This window comes from Camelus bactrianus, chromosome 23 (assembly GCF_048773025.1).
Source record: "Camelus bactrianus isolate YW-2024 breed Bactrian camel chromosome 23, ASM4877302v1, whole genome shotgun sequence".
Taxonomy (NCBI): domain Eukaryota; kingdom Metazoa; phylum Chordata; class Mammalia; order Artiodactyla; family Camelidae; genus Camelus; species Camelus bactrianus.
The window spans coordinates 18,337,724-18,353,988 of record NC_133561.1 but is presented as its reverse complement, the minus strand read 5'-3'; the positions used below and the strand labels follow the sequence as shown (position 1 = coordinate 18,353,988).

Sequence of the window (16,265 nt, the reverse complement as noted above, 5' to 3'; positions counted from 1 at the left end):
TACACAAACACTACAGGCCAGAAGGGAGTGGCAAGATATATTCAAAGTCCTGAATGAAAAAAAGATGCAGCCTAGGATACTCTATCCAGCAAGGCTATCCTTTAGAAGGAGAAATAAAGAACTTCACAGACAAGCAAAAACTAAAAGAGTTTAGCAACACTAAACCCATGCTAAAAGAAATATTGACAGGCCTACTCTAAATAGAAAAGAAGCAGGATGCTACAAAAATGAGAAACTCATAACTGGAAAGGAGATAACTGCCATGAATTACAAAAAGAATAAACATAAAATTGTAAAAGAAGACATCTAAATCATTAAGAGTGGGAGAGGGAAGCAAGGAAAGCCACTGCAGAAAACAGCAGGGAGATTGCTCAAAAGACTAGGAATAGACTTACCATGTGACCCAGGAATCCTGCTCCTGGGCATATATCCAGAAGGAATCCTACTTCAAAATGACATCTGCACCCCAATGTTCATAGCAGCATTATTTACAATAGCCAAGACATGAAAGCAGCCTAGATGACCATCAACAGATGACTAAATAAAGAAGTGGTATATTTATACAATGGAATACTATTCAGCCATAACAACCGACAACATAACGCCATTTGCAGCAACATGGATGTTCCTGGAGTATGTCATTCTAAGTGAAGTAAGCCAGAAAGAGAAAGAAAAATACCATATGAGATCGCCTATATGAGGAATCTAAAAAACAAAGCATAAATACAAAACAGAAACAGACTCATAGACATAGAATACAAACTTGTGGTTGCCAAGGGGGCGGGGGGTGGGAAGGGGCAGACTGGAATTTTAAAATGCAGAATAGATAAACAAGATTATACTGTATAGCACAGGGGAAAATATACAAGATCTTGTGGTAGCTCATAGCGAAAAAAAAATGTGACAATGAATATATGTATGTTCATGTACGACTGAAAAATTGTGCTCTACACTAGAATTTGACACAACATTGTAAAATGACTATTACTCAATAAAAAAGTAAAAAAAAATAAAAAATTAAAAAAGTGATTGGACAGCTGGATAGCCATTTGAAAAAGATAAAATTAGATCCATTCCTTATACCATACATAAGAATAAATTCAAATGAATCAGAGATCTAAATGTAAAGATTTAAAGTATACAAGTCCTAGAAGAAAACATGGGTGAATTACTCTATCACAAGCAAAGTTAAAAGACAAACGACAACCTGAAAATATTTGCAATACTTATCAAACATAAACAGACTAATGTATCTCTACCATATTTTTTAAAGTTTTAAATTTCGAGGGAAAAAAGAACAGAAGTCTTACAGAAAACCAGGAAAAATATATACAGACAATTCACAAAGAGATATAAACACGGCCTTTAAACATATGAAAAGATATTTAAGTTTACTGATAGTACAATTTAAACGCAAATCAAAGCTATACTGAGATACCACTTCTCACCCATTGGAGTGGCAAAAATTCAAAAGTCTGACAATACATTCAGTCTGCAAAGCTGAGGGAAACAAGCACTCTCAGACATTGCTATGGGAAATGTAAAATGGCACCACCCCACACAGGGATTTTCACTTTGAACTAGCAATCTTCTAGGAATTTACCCTGAATACACATCTGCAACAATATGAAAATACCTAAACGCAAAATTATTCATTACAGCACTATTCACAGTTGCAAAATACTGGAAATTATCTAAATGTCCAAGCATAAGAAATTAGAAACTGTGTTACATATATAAAATGCAGTATTATGGAGGTCGAAAAACAGAGTAAGATCTCTATAAATATGATATGGAATGATTTCCAGTAGATTTTTTAAGTGAAGAAAGCAAGTGCAAAAGAGCAAATGCAGTTGGCTAACTTATGTGTAAGAATGGAAAATTTTAAAGCACACAAGTATTTGCTTATATTTACAAAAAAGAAAGAGAGAAGATAAACCAGAAAACAATGAACTTGGTTACCTACTAGGGATGGGAGTAGGGAACAGTGTGAATATAGGAGGGGCTGACATTTCCCTTTTTTTATAGTGTGAGTTTTGGAAGCCTGTAAATGTTCCACATATTCAAAATACAAAATTAAATCAAAAAGGATTGGGGAGAAAAACTAAAACTGAACGCAAAGAGAAACAAATGAACTCAACTGTATTTCTAATGAATACCAATAAATACACTGAAGGTAAACAAAGAATATAAAATGAACAGTATTTAACTATATATTCTCAGTCTTTGGCAGAGTAGAGGGGAAGGGGAAACTGCAAACAAATTCTGTACTGTTTTAAATAGGATCTTTTTGATAATGATGTGAGCAAAACAATTCTGCAGCAATTTTAGATGATACACAGAGTTGAACAAATGAGTAAATAGGTTGAGGTTTTTAAAGGACAGAGTTCTCACTGAGGAAGAAAGGATACACAATTATGGACTGAGGAAAGGCAAGAAAGAACCCTGAGGAGACAAATCTGAATTGAAAGTACTGATGTGAACTCATGACTTCTAAAATATGTGTATGTATATTTGCATGGACCCGCATAATTCCCAACTCTGTCCCCTGAAAGAGCCGAAGAACAAAGACATCCCAGTGGCAGTGAGCACATCTAGCGCTAAGACCTTGGTCTCTAATATTACTTCTCAATTAAAAAAAAAAAAAAGGAATCCTCAGAGAAATACTGATTCCAGGGTTTTGGCAGGATGGATACAGGAATGAGTCTGGAACATTTGTTACGCCAGAAAAGGAATGAAGTGCTTATAAAAAGAGAGAGAGAAAAGAAAAAAGGAAAAGAAAGAAGAAAAGGAAAAAGAGAAAAGAAGAAAAAAGGAAAGAAAAGAAAAGTTCAGGGTGTATCACAAGGACACAGGACCCACCTTGAAAGGTTTCACATTAAAAAAAACTGGGACAATTTGAGTACCAAAATAATTAGGTACATAATTAATAATAAATCATTGAAAAAATGGAAATTCATGAGTCCATACTCATAATAAAGAGATAAACAATAAGGAAGGAGGCTTACAATGTCTCCCCACAGACTGGCTGTGCGGAGCAACAGTGCACAGTGTAAAAACCGAACAACAGCTTGACTGGGTGATCACCTGAACACCATCAATGGAAGGACCATGTAAACCTCCAGATGTGATACCCCAAATAAGGAATGTTCTGTTAAAAAGAAAAAAAGTCAGTGTTAGATATGATAAAGAAAAACTGTAGGAATATTCCAGATTTAAGGCGGCCAAAGACACGACACTTAAATGCAATACTGGACCCCAGAAGGGACCCTATACTGAAAGGAATAAAACATGCTATAAAGAGCATTATTGGGTCACTTGACAAAACTGAAATACAGATAATATTGTAGCAATGTTAAACTTACTGAAGCTTATATGTATGATAGCATCCTTATTCCCTGAACGCACAAATTAAAGTGTTTACGAATATATGGAACCAGGATATATGGAATTTACATATTCAGAAAGAAGAAAGTGTGGGTGGTGGACAAAGACAGGGGCTCAAGAGAGGATGGAAAGGAGAGAGTGTGCAAATGAGGTCAAATGTTATCTTAATCTGGGTAAAGGGTACACTGATTTTTGGGGTACTATTCTTGTTCTTGCCATTTTTCTATAAATATGAAATAATTTCAAATAAATGTTTTTTAATGTTTTAAATTATGCTGGGAAGGGGTTAGACTGTTTTTCAATGAATGTAGCTAGACAAGCACATAACTACTTCAGACAAAAAAATGATGGTACATCTAAAGGTACATGTTCAAAATGATCTTTAAAATAACTCCAGGTACTCATATTTTCTGCACACATAATACTAAAACTAACTTCCAGTCCAAGATACATAAAAGAGTAGACAGGAACTCAGGAATCATTTAAACATTTGATTATGTGTGTGTAGTCTCTAATTCCTTTTCACCTTACTCAGTGCTATTTCAGGATGCTCAGAATATCTACTGGGTAAGTGCTTATGTGAGTACTCAGTGGGCTGTAAGTTTACCCCTTCATTTCTTTGCTCCTCATGTGTGACCAGCGGATGAGTAGCTTTTGCACCAACGAGGAGTTTGTTAGAAATGCAGAATCTCACACCCAAGCCAGACCTTTTTGAATCAGAAGCTGCACTTTAACAAGATCTTCTGGTGATTTTTACGCACATTAAAGGTAAAAAAAGGACTCCTTTAAATGACTTAACAGGGATTTACTTCTAGCTCCTACTAAATCTGGTGCACACAGGGCAATTCCCCAGAGCAGCACTCTCCTCTGCCATGACTCATCCTTCTTGTTTTCTCTACTTCAACTCTCAGCCTCCACAGCTATCAAGGCAAGGTTAAGAAGGGAGCAGGCAATATGGTACTGGATATTTTATGGTAGACCTGAAAATGGCTGTGTAACCTCTAGCCCACGCTCCACTAGCCAAAACTGAGTCACAGGGCCCCAGTCCAACTGCAAGAAGGCTTGGAAATGTAGTCATCTTGTGTGCCCTCTGAGGAAAATGAATAAAGTGTATTAATGGATACCGTAATGTCTCAGACACAACAAGGAAAAGCTGAATAACCAACCAGGCTTGAGCAAAGTCAGAACAAGGAGCATTATAAAGACCACTAACAGAAGTTCTACTTCTCTCAGTTCAAATTCTAATGCCAATGGCCAAACAGTGAACTGGCTTACCTTTTATCAAGAGGTTCAGGAGGTCCTGGGTTCAATCCCCAGTACCTCCATTAAAAAAAAAAAAAATCCAAAAAAAAAAAAAAACCTCTTTAAAAAAAAGAGGCTCACACTTGGTCTAATCAGTTGGCAAGTCAAAAAAATAAATAAATAAAATAAAATAAAAAAAGGAAAAGACAGATGTAAACTGGCAAGCATTTCAAAGGCATCTTCACCCAAACAGCACCACTCTTATATTCAGTTCTAAATGAAACACTTTCTCAAAGTTTATTCTTATCTCTAACTACAAAAAATGACAGAAGCTTTGAAAAAAACAAAATATATAAAGTACAAAGGGGTATCCTCCCAACTCCAAGTCCCATTCTCCAGAAATAATCATATTAGAATTCTGGAGTGTTCTTCTAGATCTTTTCACATATATTCAAAGATTTTATTTAAAATGCATACATTGTTCTACAACTTTATTCACTCAGTAACGTGTCACTGACATCCATCCACACGTGTATAAACAGACCCACTTTCATCTTCATAGCTACATGGTACTCTACAACATGGCTACACCATAATTTTACCAGTTCCTATACATGGACATTAAAACTTTCTTTTTAAAATTACCAAAATGCTATGCCAAGTATACTTGTGCATTATTTTTAAGAGCTGTAAAGGGGTCCTGTGACTGAAGTTTGACAACTACTGACCTATGAAATCAGCTACCTCAAATGATGACATAAGTCAAGAGCAGTCAAACCACTGGTACTAGCCCGCTGCTTCAATTCTCTTTCTGTGAAGGTCAGAGGCCACCTTGTGAGGAATACAATGGCTTTACAGGAGGTTTCAGTAGGTCTCAGAGATGGTAGTACAGATAGAAAAGACAAATCCAAGTAGAAGAAAAAAATGAGTATTCCAATGAGAGCAAATCAGTGATTCTTCCATGACAAAAGGGTCTAGAACAAAAACCTGACACAGTTGGCTGGCTGGCTGTTCCCAATCATGTGTCGCCATTCCAGGGACTCAGGATCCCTTATTACTGGTAGCAAACTGCGAACTCTGTACCAGAAGAAGCCACAATGGCCGTGGTGAGAGCAAGTCTGCACTGCTGAGTTCTGGGCACCAGCCTCCATCCCTATCCCCATGGTTGCTCTGTTCTTGAGCCCTTGAACAAGCACCAGGCTGTCTGAAGGAGAACTTACTACTTTCCACAAAACAGCACATCCTGTCTGATTAACAACGTCCTCTGTTGCGGCTCTCACATGGACCAAAAGTTTTCAGCCTCAGGGCTCTGCCATACAGCCCTTTCCCAAACCTCCCTGCAGAAGAAAAGGAAGAAGCAAAAGAAGCAAGAATCACATAACTCCCACTTAGAGAAAAAAATGGAAGTCACATGCACAGAGTCCTTTCCCAACCCACATCATTATCAATCCTTCTTCTGTATTTTATTCTAAGTCGTTAACCCTCCAGTAAACCCACTAGCCATTGCCCAGGAATCTGCAAATCCTGATTTCCAGACAGCTCTGAAGGTTTTACCCTTTGAGAGGACTGCACTAGTCTTTCGAAATTCAGAGCTCAACCCCCCAGGAAAAGTCTGTGACATTAGAGCAGTTCACTTGCACCTGGTGCTGGTAAATTTCACAAAAATCAACTGTAAACCCAAACAATGCCTTTTATTCACTATTTGAACAGAAGTGAGGGCCTCTCAGTCTCCACTTGGCTCTTTCTAGTCAGCCCTTAAACCCTGGGTTAGAAAGCCAATGTGAGAATTCTGCTTTTGTTGAAACTATGCATTCCAATGCCTAACATTCCTGGTAGCGTCGCTTATTTAGATGATTCATCTAACACCTCAGCTTCTCAGTTTCCAGATCATTTCAACATTTCTTTTCTTATTCCCTACCTCAGCCACTTTCTGCCCTACTCTAAACCCTGCTGCACCAAATTATACACTACTTGTATGGCATCAACTCATCCCACCCTCTGACTACTCCACCATTTCTTTGAGCGCATCAGGTCCTCTAATCCACTGATTCTATCACATTTCACTGTCCATCACCTTCCTCATGACCTCAGTGCCTACCTGAGAAATATGGTCTATGATTACACCCATCCTTGCCCCTCAACTTCAACTTCCTTCTGCCTCTCTCCATCCATCATACTAAGTGGGCAGTCCTCAGTAAACCCAATTCTCACAAACAGATGACCGCTGGGAGAGAAAAAAAGCACTACCCTGCTACCTGCTCCCACTTTAAATAAATAAACACAAGTTTTAAGTGGACCCTCAGCACTTCTCAGCAATCCTACAATATCTTACCATGCATTTCACTTTTCTCTCCTAAAAGAATATTTCAAACCTTTTCCTAAGACTGTGTCACTCAGCAGCCACTTCCCTAGTTGTCCTCAAATTCTGCAATCACTTCTGTTACCTCCTCCAGCAAATCTTCTTCTTGCAGGTAGTGACTTAAACTCAACCAATCCAGGACACCCACTGAGAACTCTGAATCAGAGCTAACATCACAAAGAAGCATGGTTGAGAAAGCAACTTCCCAGCAATACTGCGTTTCCTAAGCAGTGGTGGCAGTAGCAGTGGGGGCAAATATAGCAGAAGCAGTAAGGTCCAGTGTCATGGTACTGGTGGTACCTGCTGCAGAACCGAGCATCACCAGGTAAGCATCAGGAGTGCTGCACTCCCCAGGTCCCAACCTCAACTATTTCTAAAGTGCGATTCTACCTGTGGAATCCTCCTTGGTTTCTGCCCATTTTCAGAGTCCGGCTTCCTCCAGACTTTAAAACAATGCTGAGAACTCCCTAATACTCTTTCATGAAATTCCTTTTACTTAAATCATTACAGTTCTTGCTAACAAGAAAAATGAGTGATAGCAGTAATGAAATATTACAGTAAATCAAGAAGCATCCAACACACAAAGGGCTGGGTTTGTGCAGTCTATTTTGAAAACGAACAATAGCATGTGTCTTATGACTCAAGTTCAGCTCCCACAATTCAATCAATTTGTTATCGTGTATTCATTACAAAACTTCTGTATTCCAACTACTAAATAACTTGGCAGTCTGGTTTTATCTGCAAGATGACTCCCATTTTCTTCATCAGTTAATGTTACAGGACTCAAGAAACTGCAAGTTCTCTGTTTTGGACTATATTCACACTCTAGATACACCCCTCAAAGCATTTATCAGGATGAAGAGCCCAGCTTTCTCTAATTTGCTTTAATGAGAATCAAATATCTATAACTTTCAATGTCGAGGCCTTCAGCATTTCATTCCTTGAAAGAAATGGATTGTTTTCAGCCACAGTTTAGAAAAACTTCGAGGTGTTATCTCCTCAACGGGCTTTTTTGTTGTTGCTGTTATTACCTCAGGAAGCAACAAATACAATTAAGTAACTTTAAAATACGAAATTAAATAAATTCTATTATGTACCAAATAAGAACATAGTAATATTAATAGTCAAGCTACTGAGTTGATCTTTGCACTTACCCCCGCACCTCCATTCACCCCTAATCCCGAGTTAACAGGTCTGCAAGATCAGTCATGGAAAAAATCATCCCACCCATCTCAGAACTCTTCCTTGACATATAAGAGGAGCTTAATATCATTTGTTGCTTGAATGCAATTCCTATGATTGTGCATATGTATGACATATTTCCACAAATTGCTTTTGCATAGCACTTACCATGGGCCTAGTGTTTCCAGACTTATAAAAACACTTTCACGTGATTTCTTGCTTCTGTATAGGTGGTTAAAAGTTAGATCTGCCCGCAGAGCCATTAAATACAAAGCACACCATGGAACCTCAATAACTTTTGCTCCTACAGCACAGTATTGCATCTCTATTTGAGCCCTTCTCACACACTGTAACTAATTCTTTCTCACTTATCTGCCCCTTAAGAATTCTTAGGGATGTCCCGTTCATCTTCGTATCCCCAAGCCAAATAGAACCTGGACTGCGAAGTCATCCGTAACACCAAGATTCTTTCGCGTCCTGCAAGCCCGGTTCTCACCTGGGCGGCCTCACCTGAACCTAATTTACATTATCCCTATTCCCACTCCCCTCCTCCCCCGCCAACTGTGATTTTCACAGCTGCAACAAATGAAGCTTGTTGCCCAGGGCACAGAGTTTTTTGTTCCCCAGTAAAATTACCCAAGGCCGAACGCTTCCCCTTAATTCTGCTCCACCGGCTCTCCTCAATACCTACTGCAAGGAAGTGGGGTGGTAGAGGGTCCAGCTCCGCAGGGCAGAGTTGCAGAGACTGAGACCGGGGTCCCTTCAACCAGCGCCGCGGCAGCCCAGGGGACGGCCAGGCGGAGTCCGCCGAGAGCCGCGCGTCTGGGGGAGTGTGGGGCTAGGCACCCGGACAGCACACCGGGACCCTGTGGCAGTCACCACCAGGGAGAAACCCGGGGAGGAATGCCCCCTTCCCACGCCCTCAGCACCCCGGACCCCCCACTGCTCCGGGCTCAGGTGGGCGAGGATGCTCCGTACATACCCGAGGAGGCAGCGGTCGCAGACAACGCCACGACTTCCCTTACAAACTGTGTACGCCAGAGGATCCGAGCGGAAGAGCAGCTCTCCGGGACGCAGCGACGCCAAAGCGCGCAGCCCGTTTCCCCTGTCGGTGGTGCTGAACTTCTCCACCTTCGGCTCCATCCTCTTAGAGCCCAGCACCTCAGGCGTCTGCCGCGTCCTGCAGCCGGCGTCTTCACGGGCTGCCGGGAGCCGCGCGCCTGCGCCCTGCGCGCACGTACGCCCAAGGGGCGGGGCGGGCGCGCTGGGCCTCTGAGCATGCCCAGATGGAGGCCCGCGGGAGTCCTCGCGGGCGCTTGCGAGGACTCTGGCTGTTTCTCGGGCTTCCTCTGACGCGCCTGCCTAAGGCTGCTGTGCGAGGAGTGGCGGTGTTTTTTCTTTCCCCTCCAGCATTTTATTATGACAGTTGTAATGCAGGTGGAAAGTTGAAATCACAGTGCAGTGAACACCTGTATATCCTCCATCTAGATCAAACTATTCTTAGCATTATGCCGTTTCTGCTCATTTTCTTCTTGTATGTGTGTGTGCGTGTGTGTATAATTTGCTGAACCACCTGAAAGTAAGTTGTGTTGAACCATTTGAAAGTTGCAAACATCATAACACATCACAACTAATACTTTACAACACAACGTATCATAATTAAAACCATAACATACATTTTCTCAGAATAAGGGCACTATCCTACAAAACTACAATATCATCTAAGAAAATCATTGTGTAATAGTAAGCAAAAAAATACTCATTTAAGAATGGCTTTGGTAACTTATAAAGGGGGGGGGTGTCCAGTCGAAGGTCATGCATTTTCTTTTTCATGACATTGATTCTTTAAAGATTCCAAGCTTGCAAAATGTTCCACATTTTGTATTTGCCAATTGGTTTCTCCTGGTGTCATTTCACTTATTCTTGGATTCCTTGTATTTCCTGTAAACTTCAGGCTAGATCTAGATGCTAGAATGTAGAGGTTTAATTTGATTCAAGTTCGATTTTTTTTTTTAGCAAAAACACGCTGCAGATTACATTGTTCACTTCATAATGCTTCAGATCATACCTGAGTGTGCATATTGTCTGGTGTCCACTGTTAATAGAACTAAATTTGATCGGTTGGTTAAACTAGTGGCTACTAAAATTCTTCATTGTAAACTTACTTCTTGCAATTAGTAGTTAATCTGTGAGGTGATATTCTGGCACTGTAAGAGTAGCCTAATTCTCACAACCTGGAAAGGCAGACTTTTGGCACTTCCTGAAGTAGTCTAGAAGTAGTTGTGGTGTAGTGGAAAGAGTAGTGGGTGAGGATTTCAAAGAAACAGATTTGAGTCCCAATTCTGCTGTGTGACCTTCGGCAATTTTTCCAAGCCTGTTTATTAACTTTATAATGAAGATAATAATACCTTACAGAGAGATGACAATATATCCTATGAAAGTATTCTGAAAAAATTTTAAGTAACCATACAAATGTAATGAATCATTATTCTGACTTAAAGCTTTTAAGTGTGTAAGTATAGAATAATTCCTGAGCATTCACCAATATTTCTAGTATAATCTCATACTAGGGCTCAGCATTAAGCATAATACATAGAAGGAACTCAAAAATTGTTTACTGAACTAAATAACATGTCCTAAGGAGTTCCAGAGAACCAGAGTCTAATTCTACCATAGAATATCCCCAAGTACTAAAGAGTGTGAAAAGAGTTTTCATGGAAAACATTATGCTAGACTCCATACTCACAGATGAGATGACCCAGCGGTTCCAGCTAGCCAGACATGACCCATTTCCTCTAAAGTATTTCTTCTTCTCCCTCCCCAGACCCAGAAAGCCAACTGCCCAGGTCTTAGAAGAATGTCTCACTCCTGCACTCTAACTTTCTCCTAGTCCGTGTACCTATATGTTTCTCATTTCCCACTGGTTGGAACTTGGCTGTAGGGCTGGTAGTGAGCCATCTCCTGCCATAAAGAAAAAAGCAATATCCCAGAAATTTATGAAAATGGAAGAGTCCTACACCCCTGATTGTTTAGTTGGTTGGACATTTCTGTGGGAGAGACAGCTTGTTTAAATAACTCTTATTTTGGCCTGTGTTAAAGAAACAGTACCAATGTCATCATCTTCCAGTCTCTTTTGTAGCTAAAGTACAACACCTGGGCTCTGCCCATCAAGCCAACCCATTGCAGAGGTGTGGAGTCCTTAGGAGCTCTGGTAGTTAGCAAGTACTTTGAAATGCACCAAAAATAAGATGGATTAATGGATAGATAAAGGAATGGATAAATGGATAGATATGTAGTAAAGCTAGTATAGTAAAATGTTAGACATATTCTAGGTGGTGATATACAGTGCTCACTATAAATTCTTTCAATTTTAGTATGTTTGAAAATGTTCATAATAAAATCTTGAGGAGAAAATACCATCATCTGACCTTAAAAATTATTCTAATAGTCTCATAAATGTTTTTGTTGCTGTTTGGGTGTTTGTGTCTAGAGTTGGTTTGTTTAATTCAGATTCCAAATGAAGTTTACAGGTGGCATGTGGCTAATATATATCTTTGTTATTTTTCTTTGTTCCTCGCTCATTGTCATTGCTGGGGTACAACAGGCAAGAGATGCCTGGAACAAGGGTCAAATTCTTTCATCAGAGTCAGGAGAAGTTAGGGACTCTCATCAAGCTGCTTATATCAGAAGACATGATCATGCTTCCAAAAAAGCTCAGTGTCCAAGAGGCTGTGGCAGGAAATCTTATTTGGGACCATATATGGCAACAGAGATTCAAAACATTTGATCTCAGATCTGGCATCAGGAATTTCCATCAGCAGGTACCTACAAAAGTGAGGGACAAGTTCAGGGGTGCAAACGACCATCTTCCTGTTCTCTTTAATGATGATTTGCTCATAATTAGCATGCAGAGATTTGACAGATGAGTGAATAGCAGGGTCTCAGTCCCTGTTCTCGTAGGTTGTTGCTCCCATGAATCTGAGTGTGGTGCTGTGTGCCTGTGAGCAGTGCACCCGCAAGAAAAGGCATGAGCCCCTCAACTGAAGGTTCAAGCCACACAAAGAAGGTAGAATTTCAGTTACTGAGATGCTATGTGAAGCTGTTAGGTAGTTTAGAGAGAAATGAGCGCTGGGCAGGGGAAGAGAGAGGGGAAAGGAACAATCCAGAAATTTTTACTTTCTCTAAATGAGGGCCATTAAAAGAAGCCAGTTAAAACCAAAACACCGCAGCTGGGGAAAAAAAAAAAAAAAAAAAACACTGCAGCTGAACCTGCCCAAAAGGGGATGGGCGTGCCAGAGCGCAGGGAACCTGAGTTGTCAATCAATCAATCAATCAATCAATCAATCATGAAACTAGGATATAAAAACAGGAAAAACAAAAGAGCGTCGCCATTTTTCCTCTCTTGGATTGGCCCACTCCCAGTTCTCGGGAGTGTATTATCTTTTACTTTTTTACTTCACTAATAAAAATCTTGCTTATATCACGCTTTCTGTCTCTCATCAAAAATCTTTTTTTCGGGTGACTAAGAGCCGAGGAAATTCTTGTTTCCCTTTTCCCGGTAACAAAGCCACAATAACTTGATTTTGAGCCACAGAATGTAAAGTTGGAATGACTTAATATTTCCTGATTAGAGTGTTGGGTACTGAAACTGGTATAGAGGTTGGGTCTTTGGGCCCCAACTATGAGGAAGAAGAGGGCTTCAAGAAATGGAAAGTAGCCTACTCTATGCACAGCATTTTTCTTACCAAACAGGTCACCCACTGTCCCTTGCTTGGCCTGGTGGACAGAGGCTAAGGAAACTTCCTAATCAGAGTCCCTCACTTGAAAAGCCCCCTTCCAAGGCCCTCAGTTTTCCTCAGTTAACAAAGGAAGGAAGCAGTAGTCTCAGGTATGTGGAAGCCATGGAGCCCTGCCAGTCATCTTCTATTCCCTGGTGGTAGTCTTGAGACTGTCAGCACTACCTCCACATCCACATCTTTGACCCCCAAAGAGAAAGATCTAAATGAGTCATTGTTCAGGATCACTATAATCCAGGCTTCACTCACCAACCCAAGACGAAACTGGCAGAGGTGGGGTTCAGGGAGTGGGGAGGACCATACTTCAAGGACTTGGCTGAGCTGGCCCTGTGACAGTGTAGAGGTTCCTGCATGAATAGTAGCTGGTGTGCCTGGACCTGCAATACCACTTCCACCCCCACGGTAAATTCTGCCATCAGAGGACTGAAGGAATTGAAAGTCCAGTAGAAGCTCCACCATTTGAAACACTGCTAGCTTATAAATAAATAGGTTAATTTGTGTAACAACAACAAATGTTGTCTTGTGAAGAAATGACTGAAGACAGTATGCAGCCAAAAAATGCAGGAAAAAAGGGTATCACAGGGCTGTATCATAGTTAATAATAACATACGTTATTTTTTCTGGATTTTTTGATGTTTGTGGTATTTATCAGCTTTTAAAAATTTATAATTTTGTTGTAATTTATTTTTTCATTCCAAATATTCCCTTTTGTACTTAAATTTGTATTCACTATTTTGTATCCTTCTTCTTAAAAGAGGTCCCTCGCTACCCAAAAGAACTGAAAGCAGAACTCCAAGAGATACTTGCACACCAATGTTCATAGTAGTGTTACAATAACAGTCAAAAGGTAGAAACAACCCAAGCATCCATATGCAGATGAATGGATAAACAAAATATAATATATATACACAATGGAGTATTATTCAGCCTTAAAAAGGAATGAAGTTCTATTATGTTACCACATGAATAAACCTTGGAAATAAACCAGACACAAAACAACAAATAATTGTATAATTCCACTTACATGAGGTCCTTGGAATAGAGAAATTCATAGAAACAAAAAATAGGGGTCAGTGGGAAGTTAGTTTAATGGATATAGAGTTTCTATCTGAGATAATGAAAAAATTCTCAAAGTATGTATTCGCGATGGTAGCACAACAATGTGAATGTACTTAATGCCATGGAATTGAACACTGAAAGTGGTTAAAATATATATTTTTTCTTACCATTTTATTTATTCCACAGTTTTAAAAGGGAGCTCCCTAAAGTTGTATAAGCCTTAGGCCCATAAACTTGGACCTGTTCCTACCAAAGGAACAAACAATTCTATAATAATACAATATAACATTCTATAATGAGAATCACATACACGGTAACAGAAGGTTTAAGTTTTTTTCCTTAATAAAAGAGATTCATTTAATTATTGTAAAATGGACAATTCTGCTTTCCAGAATTCTTAAATGATAAACCACAAGCATCAGATTCCAGATTCCCTATACAAAGACCACTCAGAAACTGTAAAGATGGCTGACTCACACTATTCTTTAAAGTTGCCTAGGAGGGACCACATTATGGTTAAGATGTATTATAGAAACAGAAGCCCAGAATCCCTAAGCTCTCAGGCCTATCCTGCACTTAACAAATTCTTGTGGAAGTTTCTCTTGCATAAAACAATAAAAGAAGTTTATTTTAAAAGGACTGGAGGATGTTAAGAGAGGTTCAGAACATATAGTAGACAATGATACATATATATAGATAGATAGATATAGTTCTATACCATAAATAATAAGGAAATCCTGCATAGGATCCTGAAGCTGACCTTTCTCAGTCTTGGAGAAGATTTGATGTTTCCAATAAAAATTCTTACTAATGTGCTTTGCAGTTGGATTTCGTCAGGAATCTAAACTGAATTTTAAAAATATACCCTACTTGTTCCACTACTTTCATATCCTCACTTTTAGTGAGCAGATAAAAACCAAGAAGAGCATAGAATATTTTTCAATTTCCCGTAAACTCTAACTGAAAGTTTAACACACTATTTTATTAGCAAGAGGTAAATTAAGTAATAGTTATAAATGTTTAAAACAGAATTACCCAGAAGTTTCAATAATAAACTGAATGAACATTTAACCAAGAATTACTGGGTTATTTTAAAAGTCTGTTACATATCTCATCAGGTAACTAGAATTCCTCTTTCAAGCCATAGAATAGTCCAAATAGTACGTTCACACGACATGGAACTAAAAAAGCCCTTCATTATTTATTAATGCAAAGGCCCAAGCTTGTGGCTTGGAGGTCACCGATCATAGTCATCACTTCAGGAGCATACTAATTTTTAGTAGTTAAACTCAGAATATAGGAATGGGATGCTATTGATAAGTGCTATTAAGATAGTATTTATAATAGGACTCTTAGTTAAAAGTGATAGAATTCCATCCTAAACTAATTTAAGCATAAGAGGAAATTGATTGGCTTTTGGCATTTGCTTGGATTTGGACATGTATATGGCTTTGGACATGTATATGGCTTCAGGTATGGCTGGAGCCAGGGGCTCAAATGTTATCAGAATGATGTCTCCAAATTTCCATGAGTTGGCTCTGTTTTCTCTATGTTGACTTCATTCTCCAAATTATCCCTATAGGGTGAGCAAAGGATACATTTTCCTCCCTATAAGAGATATACTTTTGACAACATATGGAAGATAATTATAGAATATCACAGATAAGAGGAAGACCACGTAGTTAAATCCTTCTCGTTTTGCACATGCAAAACCAAAGCCCAGATAAGTAACCTGATAAATGCCGTTCTACAATTTAGTGATGAAAGAACAAATGGTAATACTCCACAATAAGAAAAAGAAATTTTTTTTTTACCCTACTAATTTAGGGCATGCCTATTTTGGTCCCCATCACCTTCTGAATTTATGCTGACTGCATTCTTAGATATTCTAGAGGAAAAACATCTACTTTCTTAATGGAAAGTTATCAATATTCCCAAAGCACACACACACAAAGATCCTAAATCACCACTGAGTCTCCTGTTGTAGTAAGTCGAGCTCTTAGCCCTCCTGGCGCTCTTTAGCCACCATGATCTCACCCAGAGCTAACTGTGTGGGCAGCTACCTTACTCTTCTAGTGAAAGCTTTTTTTTAGAGACACCAGATCACGTTCCCAACATTCCACTTGAACATTCTGCTAAGCTTATCAGGCTCTGAGTATTCAAACAAACCAAATGACCATTCATTATCCTCAGACACCAGTAAAATGAAAGGCGTTTTGGCAAAATATCTTTGTATGTGC

General features: G+C 39.3%; 1 protein-coding gene across 2 annotated transcripts in view; it reads right to left on the bottom strand.

Annotated features, from left to right (window-relative positions):
• The window catches only part of SMYD3 (SET and MYND domain containing 3), a 562,584-nt gene extending 553,183 nt beyond the window's left edge, over positions 1-9,401 (bottom strand). Inside the window, exon 1 of one of the 2 annotated variants that reach the window (XM_010973568.2) lies at positions 9,153-9,401. In XM_010973568.2, coding sequence (XP_010971870.1) covers positions 9,153-9,313 — 161 coding nt within the window. In that variant the 5' untranslated portion in view covers positions 9,314-9,401. The remainder of the gene's footprint in view (positions 1-9,152) is intronic. The other variant, XM_045509457.2, reaches the window with a different exon arrangement.
• Between the last annotated feature and the right edge of the window lie 6,864 nt (positions 9,402-16,265).